Consider the following 13,149-nt stretch of genomic DNA (forward strand, 5'->3'; position numbering starts at 1 on the left):
ACACCACGAGAGGGACATTTTTACACGCTTAACTTTATCCGTTGTCCTACCTACCCGTATTACAATTTAGTATTTGTAATCCATACCTCAAAGTGATCACTTGAGATTTGGGAAACGTAGATTGAGAGTTTTAACGTGCGCGATTGGAATTTAATTGGGGATGGGGATTTTCCAATCTCGCACATATGCGAGAAAATATAAAGAAAATAGTCCTACTTTGGGCAAATAAACAGATCAATTATTTTGTATGTTACTACTTTACAAACCTTCAATTCTGGTCATTACCTATTCGTAGACTACTTAAAAATTTGAAGATAACATTTTAAAATGTTGTCTTCGCAAATTTTTATCTAACCTATGAACCAGATAATGAATAGTTTAATTTATATAATGACAACGATATGCTCATGAAACGCAATAATCATGGCAACATTTAATATAGTAATAATTTAATTGGCCGTTCCTGATTTTTGTCATTATATCGAAGAAATTGGACCCCACATGTGACGTCGTTGATGGAAATTTCTGAATTAATTTCTTGCTTCGTATTTATGATGTAATTTTGCTATATTACTTAAGAAATAGTATTCGTATTACACAAATATCGAGATTAAAATAACACACAGTTTTATATGTTTATTATTTCGTTATTATTTGTGAATCTTAGCTTTCAAGCATAGATTAATCGTCTTTTAAAATGTTGTTTTCGACAATATTTAATTAGCCTACGAGAAGCTAATGAACGCTTTAATTTATATAATAAAAATGGTATACCCAGAAAATGCATGAATTTTGTTGAAAATTATCTAAAATATTGATTTACAGCAATAATGGAAGCTATGTCTGAGAATTAAATGAATTAAGTAACGGAAAATCCTCTGTTAAATTCACTACTGTTTATCCGGCTCTCGTACTTACTGGACTGAGTAAAAGCCTAAAATTAGGTAAATTTACAACAATACACTATTGTAATAAATGTCTTGCATATCACGCACGCAGTTAATTCCTTTTATGCACTGCCATATATTGGACGAAATCAAATTTTATTTCAATAGTATCATACCTTTTGTTAATTAGATCTTTTTATACATCAACAATATATTTAATTAATAAGATATTTATGGCATTTATTAATGGCAAGTGATTCAATTTTATTCACCCATATAGATTTCCACGATTAATGGGAGGACTTTTACCGCGAGACGTGGCTTCGTCAATAATTGATGCGCAGAGACTAAATTACAAAAAACAAAGGCATACCTTCACATTGGCTATCCTTATCTACGATATTAAGGTACGTAAATTATAATACACTCAAGATATATATTTTTAAATATACGACAAAATGAGCCGGAGGACAATTCACTATAAATATGTAATAATATAAATACTGTTGTACTATGATCACTATTTCTCTCTCCTTTCTGTATGTCTGTAATAAATTATAATTTTTATTTCAGACATTTACCAGACGAAGCATTAAGATGCATACTAGACTTCTTCGATACAGGAGTTTATCCAGAAGATTAAAAATATCTGTAAATTTATAAATTTATGATATATTATATATAGGTTTTTATTATATTAGAAGGTACGTCCATTCTTTTTTTCTGCCTTTTTTTCTTGCTGCAGTGATTTTCTGCATAAAAATAATTATCTAAATAATAATCGTAATTAATTATAGGTGTATATACTTAGTATAATGTTTGTATGTTTGAAATGTAATAATTCTGATAACATAATTTAATATTGTCATCACGATTTTATAATTTAAGACATAAATTAGAAATAATTTATGAAATAAATTTAGATTATTTAAAAAAAGGTTCTTTACATGTTAGATATATAGTTTAATTAAAAAATCGTTAAAGATAAACTGTAGAAAATACGTGAAAAACTTTAAAATTACCAATATTTTTATCTGTCTTATCTTTTCTTACCTATATAGCAAGAATACAAGTCGGACTAATGAAAAGTTCTGGACTGATAAAATAAAAATTACAATACGTAACACAGAATAATATAAAAAGCTTTTTAATTTAAATATATAATTTAAAAAAAAATAATTTAAATATATTCTCTTTATACATCCATTATTTATACGTTTCTTTATACGTCGCTCGTGTAGATCCTGGAATGTTTGAATAAATGTGTCGGAAGAGAGGCTGTTAAATTTGATTGCTTTAGGAAGGTTAAATTCCTTTGTTCATTCATTTGAATATGTTGATGTCGAAATGTCTTCCCTAGGATGCTTTGGTAAGCAACCTAGCAACAACATCGCTGAGGATATATTAAAAATTAAAAAAGCGTTTATTTTATTCTACGTTATGTTGTGATTATTGTAATTTTATTTTAAAAATATTGAATAAAAATTTATTGTACAAAGCTATGTTCCCGAGAAAATTATTATTATGTATATTTTTATTTAAGCTCTCACTTACGACATTTTGAATACAATTTTTGGTGAAATTTGTTTAAAATTGAGATCATCTTCAGTCACAAAATATGTTACAGCATATGTAATATGTCTTGCATTTTTGCTATTAATTGCAAGGTAATTGGAATAGAAAATACATAGAAAATCAAAATCAATATCTTTAAACTTCATAAGTCTGTTGCTATTCTCTGAACATTCGATTTCAATCAGAAATTCAAATTCGAACGAACAGAAGACCCAAATAATTCTCTGATTTATAAAAGCACGTTATAGAGACTTGATAAATACAATTTTGAGATTAAGTTTAAGATTTCACAAGGCCCAAAATTTTTTTTCTAGATATCCGCCAGAATACATTTTAGCACAAGTAACCTTTACTTTTATTTAAAGATACATAAATTATTTAGAGATACTGATCTACCGACTGGAGAAGAGAAATAAGATGCATATATTTAAAGTTTAATAAACGTACCATAAAGGACAGCCGTTAACCAGCCGATCGATCGTCGTGAATGTTTGTAATCAGGCAGGTATATAGTCGACGTGTTCGTAAGCGTGTTCGTCAGTTCTCGCTTTCGTTGGTGCGAGGAAACATGTCCTACTTATAATACAGTTTCATACGCAACAGTCCAGAAAGGCATAGTTGAAGTGTCGTGATCACAAAAGGCTCAAACATTAGCTCGTTCGGACAATTTTTCTTCGTAAAATGGTCAGTCTTACACTCACATTTCCAGAAATATATTTATACATTTATATATTTAAGAAGTGAGACAATCGTTGGAAAGTCGTTAAGTCGGAAAGTGAAATCAAACAGCTGTTATTTCTTGGAGTGTTATAATGAGAGAATGGATAAAATAAAATGCATTAACACTATATATTGAAGAAGAAATTTGTTATTTCTTCTTTAGATTTGTAGTAATATCGGTATTACTAAATTTATTATTAATTTAATTATATAATTGTATTATTCTAGCTTTAGTTTAAGATTGCGTTTCAAGGCCGATAATAGTGGCAATAGTAACCGTGCGTGACTTGCTAAGGCGAAGAAATATGTACATAAATTCACGTAAATAATATTATTATTATTAGGCATAAAAAAGATCCAGTCCAACCGTATAAGGCTTATATATTTCTGTGTACTTGTATTATTCATATATCTATTAATAGTTATTTCTATTAATATATCTAAAAAAGAGTAGTATAAAATATACATACACAAACTTGTAAAAATAAATATTATAAAAAAAGAACCAACAATTAAGCTAATTTTATAACTTGCAATTAGTAATATAAATTTGTTTTCGAAATGACGATTATCTGAACTTGCTCAGTTATCAAGATACTTTTGAAACTTATTACATTTTCTATAACATTATATTTGGCAATAACTATAAATTGTGCCTTCGAAGAATTCCGGATAAATGGAATTCCTCGTGCTGATAATATCTGAACGTATGCCATTGAATCATGCGACCAACGTACTTTACATTTCTTCTTATGTTTATTTATTTCTCTACAAGTTTCGTGTATATATTTATAAATTGTTATAATATTCGTGTATATTTTTTTTACTGTATACTATTCTACCAGGGAATAATAGTATGTTTTTTTTTATAGTGTTGCTTACTTTATTACATTCTTTCATCAATTTGTTATAAAACAAGAGCTATTTATTTTCAGCAACTTCCTAATTATCAACTTATACATATTTAAAATATAAAATGTTTGTATATTTAAAATACAAAAATATTGGAAAACCTTGTACTGAAAATTATAAAATACAAAAATTATATTTTTTATGATTTGCAAATACAAAAAAAATTGGATTTTATATCTTAAATATTAATATATTATAAAATTAACATAAGAAAAAAATATTGCTAAACTCCACTTAAATTTTACGTTTTCTAAGTTTTCTTTGCTGTTCTTGCAAATAGCTGTTAGAAAGAAAATCGATGTCACGTTATGTACCATGTTACTTATGCGTCACGTCAATCTATTTGTACTTATACTATATAGGTATGAATGCTAATATAAATGACTATTAATATAATATTCTCTAAAAATTTTTACAGCTAAACAAAAAAGTATTCTATCCGCATTTTGAAACCGGAAGTTGCAAAATAAACAATATAGATGAACTCGACCGATCTGTGAATACCACAAATAGATAGAAATATGCCTTATACGGTCGGGCTAGATTTTTTGTACCTAATAATATTATTCGCATGAATTTAGGTGCCTTTCTTCGCCTTAGCAAACCACGCGCCGTTACTATCCGTCTTGAAACAAAATCTTAAACTAAAACTAAAATAGTACAATTACATAATTAAATTGATAATCAATTTAATAATACTAACACAAATTTTTAGAATATAAAAGATATAAGATATGAAAAATATGGAATATAGGATATGTTACGAAAAATAAGTCAATCAGTTTTGTAAAATAAATGTTATTACGTTAACACACGTTTAAAACTATATTTTAAGAATTTAATGTACATATCGACACAATGTACCTCACACAATGTATCAATAACACATCTGAACCGCTGAGGTCATCTGTTAAGTATTGACACAGCAAATTCTTAAAATATTTGTTATCATCAATATCACGTATTCTATGATACACTTAACAACGCGTAGAATTTTACCTTTTTCACTTACAAATAACAAAATTATATATTCCAAATGAAATATATTCCGAAACATCAGCTTTCTTCAAGACAATGTAAAATATTTGTCCTTTCAATGAGTCTTTTTTCACTTTTTAAAATTTACAGCTTTAATTTTAATTTATTTATTATCTGTAAGTATATGTAAGTAGTTAATACTTGCGCGATATTCATATAAGAAAATTAATAACTTTTCAGTTTATAATGTGTATGATCAAGATCGTACAAATTTATGTAAACCTGTTATGGCTTACTTCGCAAATTTTTTACTACATATGCCAAAGCGTATACCACCATTGCTTCGGATTACATGAAAAGGAAGTGGCTGGTGAGATTGTTTTGGTACGTATTGAGTTTTTTTTTTTAATTAAAAAATATATATATTTTAGTAAAAAGATTATTTATCTATTTATATATTTATCGTAATTATATACACACACATATATATTTATATGTGAAACAATGAGAAATAATGAAAAACTTTTGATTTTAATTAGTAACAAATATGTGTTAATTAAGATAAATATATAATGCTTATTTAATGTTAAGACAATGTTAAAATATAATGTAATATTAAAATATAAATATAATGTAATATTAAAGATTAATCTTTGGTGATATATTAAATAATGATATAATAATACACTTTACGAAGTGCGAATAAGTTTTCACAATAACAATGTGTTTTTATATTATATTTCTTTACATTTACAAGATAACAGGTGCAGGTCACGGTATAGGAAAGGAGTTGGCGATTCAATATGCGTCTTTGGGGGCGAAAGTGGTATGCTTAGATGTAAACAAACATACAAACGAGGAAACGGCCAACCAAATTGGAAAAAATGCATACGCTTATCGGTATGTTACTCTTATATTAGTTTCTTATATCGACCACAGGAATTTTAATTATTACTTTGACATACAACAGTCAGTTTCTTTTATTTAGCAAAAAGTAGATCAATTTGTTCTATTGCACAAATATTCCAATTATTAATAAAATTCTTCTGTTAGGCAACGCAAAGGTCACATCGTAAATTGTTCTGCGTCTCTCTTTCTCTTCTCTTATTACTATAGTAATATATGGGTATACTCTAAATTTCTTGGCCGAAACTAGGCCGAAAGAGTGAGATTTCAATCTGAAATCTCACTCTTTCGGCCGAGTTTCCACTCCAAGAAATTTAGAAAGTAAGAAATGTCATTATAATATTTATAGTACGATAACCTTAATTAACATTTTACCATTTTATAGATGTGATGTAACTAAAAGAGAAGAGATTTTTGCACTAGCTAAAAAAGTGAAGGAAGAAGTCGGCGATGTCACAATTTTAGTTAACAATGCTGGTATAATGCCATGTCGTGCTTTTCTAGATTATACAGCCGATGAAATCGAACAAATCTTCAACATTAATGTGCTAGCCCACTTTTGGGTAAGTTAAAATCGACTATTATATAAATATTGAGTTGCCTTTCTGCTCTTGTAAATAAATAGTGCTATTTTAATTGTTTTATATTTCTGTGGAATAATTATTTGATAATTAAAATTTTTTAATAATTAGAAATTATTACGAATATAGAAAACGGGCTAACTAAGAACCAGGCGCGGTAAATAATGCGCAAAAGTTTTATTTCTATTTCTATTTTACATATCTTCCAATCTTGATTGCGCGCCGACTAAATTTGTCAGACTTGAAACACAGCTCCGGTTGGAGTAGTAAAATCCAGGAAGTTCCAGGTTCGAACCCTGGCTGAGGTAATATTTTTCGCAATGATTTCTTTACAGTTATTTAGATGCATATCGAATCGATTTAATTAGGTGTAGGGGGGGGGGGATTTTACTACTCCAACCGGAACTGTGTTTCAAGTTTGACAAATTTAGTCGGCGCGCAGTCAAGATTGGAAGATATGTAAAATAGAAATAAAAATGAAACTTTTGCGCATTATTTACCGCGCCTGGTTCTTAGTTAGCCCGTTTTCTATATTCGTGCGGATTTCCATTGGAACTTATACTTCGAATTTTAGAAATTATTATTTTTTAAAGAATTTACCTTATTATCTATCAATGTTATTAAAATGAAATGTGCAAAATGATCAGTAATTAAACTCTGACTTTTTCACAATGACATCATCTTGACTTTTTGTTCTCCTTGGGCTGTTACGCACATAATATTACGCGCTCTCACAAACTATTACGCGATTTTTTTCAGATGTTACAGGCATTTTTACCGATTATGATAGAAAAAAATTATGGTCACGTCGTTGCACTCTCATCAATAGCAGGCATCGCAGGACTTCCCAACTTAATTCCTTATTCCGCTTCAAAGCATGCAGTCAAAGGTAAACTTGTGTCTTGTGTTATCCTGACGATCCTGTTTATACTCGATTCTTATATGTGTGTGTATAATGTATACTCAGAATTTACTAGAAGTAACTGATTTAACTTCATAAATATTTAAGTGGTTCAAGTTTATGTAGATTCTACTTTTCAGGTTTAATGGATGCCATTGATAATGAATTACGAGTGACAAGTAAGGAAAAATCCCAAATTAAATTCACTACCATCTATCCTTACATGGTGGATACGGGACTTTACAAAAACCCAAAAATAAATAAGATGTAGGTTTATAGTGAACTTAATATAATAATACAAACAGATAAATGCAATCACACACGCAAATATGATAAACTCGATTATTAAGACTGATACTCAACATTTCTATTTAATCTTGCTCCTAGGTTAGAAGCATTCTTACAACCAAGTTCACCGAAAGATACAGCTGCACAAATAATTAAAGCGCAACGACAAAATATAAGAAACAAATCTGTTCCATCATTTTGGTTTTCTCTCGTGGCATTTGTTAGGTAACTAAATTGCAATATTCATATACATATGTGTACACTACAAAAACAAATGTGTCATTTTTACACATTTTAAGTGCGTTATTTATTGTAGACACTTTTTACACACTTTATCGTGTGTAAATTAAATTCACTTTAGGTGTGTTTTTAATTTACACACGATAAAACGTGTAAGAACTCTACAATGAATAATGCACTTAAAATGTGATATATATATATATCATTTAAAATATTTGATATATACTATCTATAAAATGATTCAAAATCAATAAATAAATAAAGAGAGCACAGAGCCACAACAAAATCTTAGTGTCGTAATCTTTAATTAAGATAAATAGTTGACAAATTTAAGAAACGTTTCGGCCTGACATTAGACCAAATCCTCGACGCAATAAATTAAATTAATTACACGAATAAATGAAACTTAAAGTCGCAGAACAAGCATGCATTATCGTATACTTTTTGCATAAACTAAAATAAAAACATCTTATTTCAGCTTTATACGTCTCGACATTCATTATACATTTCTTCTTGACTTTTTACTTTTAAAACATATGCGTTTCCGACCAAAAATAATGCTTGTTCTGCGACTTAAGTTTTATTTATTGATGTAATTAATTTAATTTATGTGGGGGGCTGCTCGTGGAGTAAGTAAACAGAAGCACGTCTGTGGAGCGCGTCGGCTTATTTCCGAATTTATCTGCCGTTCCATCGCCCTAGGGCGATTCTGTTTCAGGTATAATTTAATTTATTGCATTGCTGAGGATAGCCTAATGTCAGGGCAAAACGTTTCTTAAATTTGTCAATTATTTGACTTAATTAAAGATTACGACACTAACAATAAGATCTTGTTACGGGTCTTTGCCCTTTTTATTTATTTATCGATTGTACAATATATAATATATTGTACAAGAGTACAAAAAATAAGTCAGAACATAATGTCGATTATGCAATTCCTATTATTTTACATTAGTATACAAGTATAGATAAGTAAATATAATATAATAAAATATATTTTTAATTTCAGGATTTTGCCCGAAAATGCGCAAATTAGTATAACAGATTTCATCGACTCTGGCGTTGAACCAAGCTAACTTTACACTGAGAAAAAAATTTACTAAAATAAAAAAAATTTAGCTTAATTTTAGTAAATCGCGTGTTTGCATGCAACTGTGAACGCGTTTTTTTAAAATAAGAAACTGTATGTATTTATTTGAACAACATAATTCTTTTATAAAGGAAATAATTAATTAATTATAACAAGTATTTACTACAATGCAGTTAATAATTATTGAAATATAATTTTTATTTTTTACTAATTAGTAATTTTCTAATTATATTTATTACTTTCAACAAAATGCATTTTTTCATTAAATAAAGAATTCATAAACTTTAAGAAGTATTTTGTATACAATATAGTCAATATTTATAGAGATATGAATCTTATGTTTTATAAGTTAACAATTTTCTAATAATATTTATTTAATTTAAAAAAATAATTTTTCTATAAATTATTTTTACCTATAAGTAAAAACTTTAAAAATTTTTTCTAAAACATATATAAATTGGCGTCCAAGCGCCAAGAGATATCCTTGTAGAGAGAGAGAGAAGGGATTCTTCCACTTATATATATACGAGTCTTACGACAGTGGACTCTGTGGTTTTCGCCTCGCAGGGAGTCTGCTTATATATTATGGTTGGATATATTTTAAATTTGAGAAACGTTTCCCATCATACGCCACCTAGCAGCGTCGCGCGTCGTTGCGAACTTATAGGATTCCGTCGAGTTAAAAATGCTTACAAATAAAATATTCTTTTCCTTTTTTTGTCGAATATATTAACTTTATTTCAGTATGCGTTTCCTTAAATGTAATAAATTGCACTAAAGAAAATATTTATTTCTTATAAGTACTCCATTTATTATTTTTATAACTTTGGAAACGTGAAATTAAGTAAATATTTATTAAAGTGCCATTTCTAAAATTAAAAGATTCGGATTTAGTATTTTAAAAATTCATTTACTATATTTCAATAACTATTACACTGTAATATAGTAAACCTGAATTTGATTCAAGTAAACGTTTCAAGAAGAAAACATTTTCTGATTTTAATGCTTTAGTTTACTATAGTCAAATTAATAAGTTTTACATTTTAACATTATTTATTTAAATTAAGTAAATCTAATTTTAGTAAATATATTTACTAAAAGTAAGCAAATTTTTTTTTCAGTGTAGTATACATATTAATAATACGAGTGAAAGGAAAGTTATCACATAATTAACCTCAAGTATTTCGTATTTCGCAAAGTTGTTTCATATTATGTAATATAAAATACTAATTTTTAATATAAAAATTATTTAATATAAAAATTAGTATTATTTAATATACATCTGGGTTGTCATTATTCAAAATATAATAATAAATAATTACATTTATTATTATATTAAGAATATTACTTTTATTTTGTCTACAATTCTTTCTATCGAATTATATCCCCTTGTCCCTGCCTACCCGAATCCCTACCTACCTACCCGTATCCCTACCTACCCGTATTCCGATCTATAGTCTTACCTATCCATTTTCCTACCTACCCGTGTTATAATCTAATATACAAAACTTTAATGAAAACCGCGACACGATTTATAAGGGGCCTGATTTGTTGGTTAATCCAGTAGGATACCTAAACGGGATACCTCAAAGTGACACGATCACTTGAGATGTGAGAAATGTGGAATTGGGGGTTCTAACACGCGCGCGATTGGGATTTAATTGCGGTTTTTTCCAATCTCGCATGCGAGAAAATACAGAGAAGATAGCCCTTTGGAACTATCTTCTCTTGGGAATAAATAAATATTTTATGTTACCTTATTTCGCCATTGTGGTCAATGTTGACCACTTACCTTTATCGTATCCAATCTTCTTTCTTCAAGCCAGATCAGACCTACCTTTGTCATTCCTGGCCATATGCAATCTGGTCACATTTCGACCAGATCAAAAGGAAGGAAAAAAATTCTTTGTTTCCTTCCTTGTCGGATCATTATCATCGCCGAAAGATAATATTACGTTCGATTCGAATTATACACGAGGATCGATTGTATCAAAAACAACAAGAAGTTAATTTAAAAAATATATATATTAATTTATAAAAACTAACTGTACAACATTGAAAAATATTTCTATCATTAATTCTGTTATTTATTTGAGAATATTGAATAACCGTTTCTTTGTAACCCGTTTTTTAAATTTGGAATTGTAATCAAGTACAGAAAGAAATTTTACTTTGCGTTATATGAATATCTCAATTATATCTCGCGAAAAATTGAAATTTATAGTGCGGACAAAATTAAAAAATTAATAACGGAAAATTTCTCGATAAAAACCGACCGCGAAAACCGACCGCGAAAATACAAAGATGCGTGATTGTGCATGTTGTTCATGCGACATGCATCTTGAAAATGTATCAAGTAAGATAAATGACGCAAGATCCGAAAATAAAGAAAATTCCCGCATAATTGATATTATAATTAAATATTATAATTAATCATCAATCGCGTTATTATAATTAAATAATATCATATAATTGCAAATCTTTATAAACTTATATATATCGATATAAATATATATCTCGTTATATTTTTCATTTTTTATCAAAATTATTTTTTATATAATATATTCATATATATTACTGTAAAAGTGAATATATAATTGTACTATATGATCAATTCTAAAATAATTTTAAAAGTTCAGCGTTTCTCGACAAAATATTTAGAATCTCACGTCATATATTACTTGACCGGCATAAAGCCAATTTCTCAATCAAAAATAGATGGGTAGGTTACAAAAAATTAGGGTAAAATCGATGCTTTATTGAAATAAATTTTAGTTAATTAATTAAAAACAATTATCACGTTTTCTATAAAATAACTTGCATAATAAGACCAAAATATTTCTTGTCCTTTTTATACATATGTATTTATATTTATGCATATTGTACGCTTTTCTTTATGCATACCGATATTCTAAATATATCTATATGTTGCTTCCTTGCATCGATTTATATAATATTTAATCTTGGTTAAACATGTGGAAAGGAACAAATAAAGAGTATAAATAAAACACATCCTAACTAATTCATAATTTTTCCCTATCTACAGATATTTTTTTATAACACCTAACACGATATCTTATTCCTTATCTCTTTTGTTTGAGAAAAATAGTGCCAAAAATAATTCTTTATATATAAAGGAATCTAAATAAAAATTTTATATTACAAAAATCATTACTTTAATTGTCAGAGGATTATTTTACTTTTTGTCTCTTGTATTTCTAAAATATTTATTACTCAAAGTAGAATTAATCTATGTAACAAAATTTGAAAAATTTAATTTCTCATGTACTTAAAAATTTTATTCAAAAGCTTATTATTTATACAGAACGCGGCAGACCGTCAACATAGTTTGATGAATGATAATGAGCTCTTCGCGAGCTCCGTGCGTGCAAAGTGTGCGAGTATCTCCTCAAGCACAATTGCACAATAAATCAATAAACAACTGACACCAAGATTAAATATTTTCCGTAATTAGTTTTAGCCCATCCATTTTAAGACAACAAATCTACGAGATGTAATATTTTTAGAGTATAATTTATTGTCGTAATTCGATATGTTCCGAGATACAATGGCTCTATATCTGACTAATCGTAGATTCGTTACCTCAATAAAAAAAATTCTGACTCACCAATCCGATGTGCAACGGGCGGAGTTGTTCAGCCACGTAGCTACGGTGATACTGTAACATACAAACATAAGATTCAAATTAAAGAAGCGTTCAAAATGATCAATATTTCAAAAGATAATTTTTACGCGCAACTAATTTGTCTTTCAATAAAATATTTAGCAATACAATTATCTGTTTACCGAAAACGATCTTTACAAGAGTAAAATTTTAGATAATCTTTTTCTCTAATTATTTTTAATTTATCGAGATAAAACAATTCGAATAAATAAAAAAGAACTGTTAATTTTACGCAGATAAGAGATGATACTCACCCCAAGGTTGCTCCGCCGGTGCCTCGATGCCTCTCCCAGGCCTCCTCCTCCTCTCAGGACGTCAGGCTTCCTCCTCTCACCGCACAGGACATTCGCGAGAAACACTCGCGGATGACAAACTACAATCGCGCG

At 28.3% G+C, this 13,149-nt stretch overlaps 1 protein-coding gene and 1 long non-coding RNA gene across 2 annotated transcripts; both read left to right on the forward strand.

Annotated features, from left to right (window-relative positions):
• The first annotated feature begins 852 nt into the window (after positions 1 to 852).
• On the forward strand, positions 853 to 1,550 carry LOC139772264 (uncharacterized). Its single transcript, XR_011718095.1, has 3 exons — positions 853 to 944; positions 1,168 to 1,294; positions 1,461 to 1,550. It is a non-coding gene; the product is annotated as an uncharacterized lncRNA (long non-coding RNA).
• Positions 1,551 to 2,987: 1,437 nt separating this feature from the next.
• On the forward strand, positions 2,988 to 9,246 carry LOC139772137 (epidermal retinol dehydrogenase 2-like). Its single transcript, XM_071705548.1, has 8 exons — positions 2,988 to 3,146; positions 5,313 to 5,456; positions 5,830 to 5,972; positions 6,364 to 6,541; positions 7,319 to 7,448; positions 7,601 to 7,727; positions 7,848 to 7,973; positions 8,998 to 9,246. Exons 1-8 carry the CDS (start codon positions 3,144 to 3,146, stop codon positions 9,062 to 9,064), a joined length of 918 nt encoding a protein of 305 aa, XP_071561649.1. The 5' UTR covers positions 2,988 to 3,143; the 3' UTR covers positions 9,065 to 9,246.
• Positions 9,247 to 13,149: the final 3,903 nt, after the last annotated feature.

The sequence above is a fragment of the Temnothorax nylanderi genome, unplaced genomic scaffold (assembly GCF_030848795.1).
Source record: "Temnothorax nylanderi isolate EJ_2023f unplaced genomic scaffold, tnyl_v1.0 TNYL_tig0047_pilon, whole genome shotgun sequence".
NCBI classification, from domain to species: Eukaryota; Metazoa; Arthropoda; class Insecta; order Hymenoptera; family Formicidae; genus Temnothorax; species Temnothorax nylanderi.

Bases quoted from the DNA above. Each gene is read 5' to 3' on its own strand.
- LOC139772137 (XM_071705548.1), top strand. The intron at 5,973-6,363 runs GTATGTTACTCT...ACCATTTTATAG, and splicing joins AAAAATGCATACGCTTATCG to ATGTGATGTAACTAAAAGAG. The intron at 7,449-7,600 runs GTAAACTTGTGT...TCTACTTTTCAG, and splicing joins TTCAAAGCATGCAGTCAAAG to GTTTAATGGATGCCATTGAT.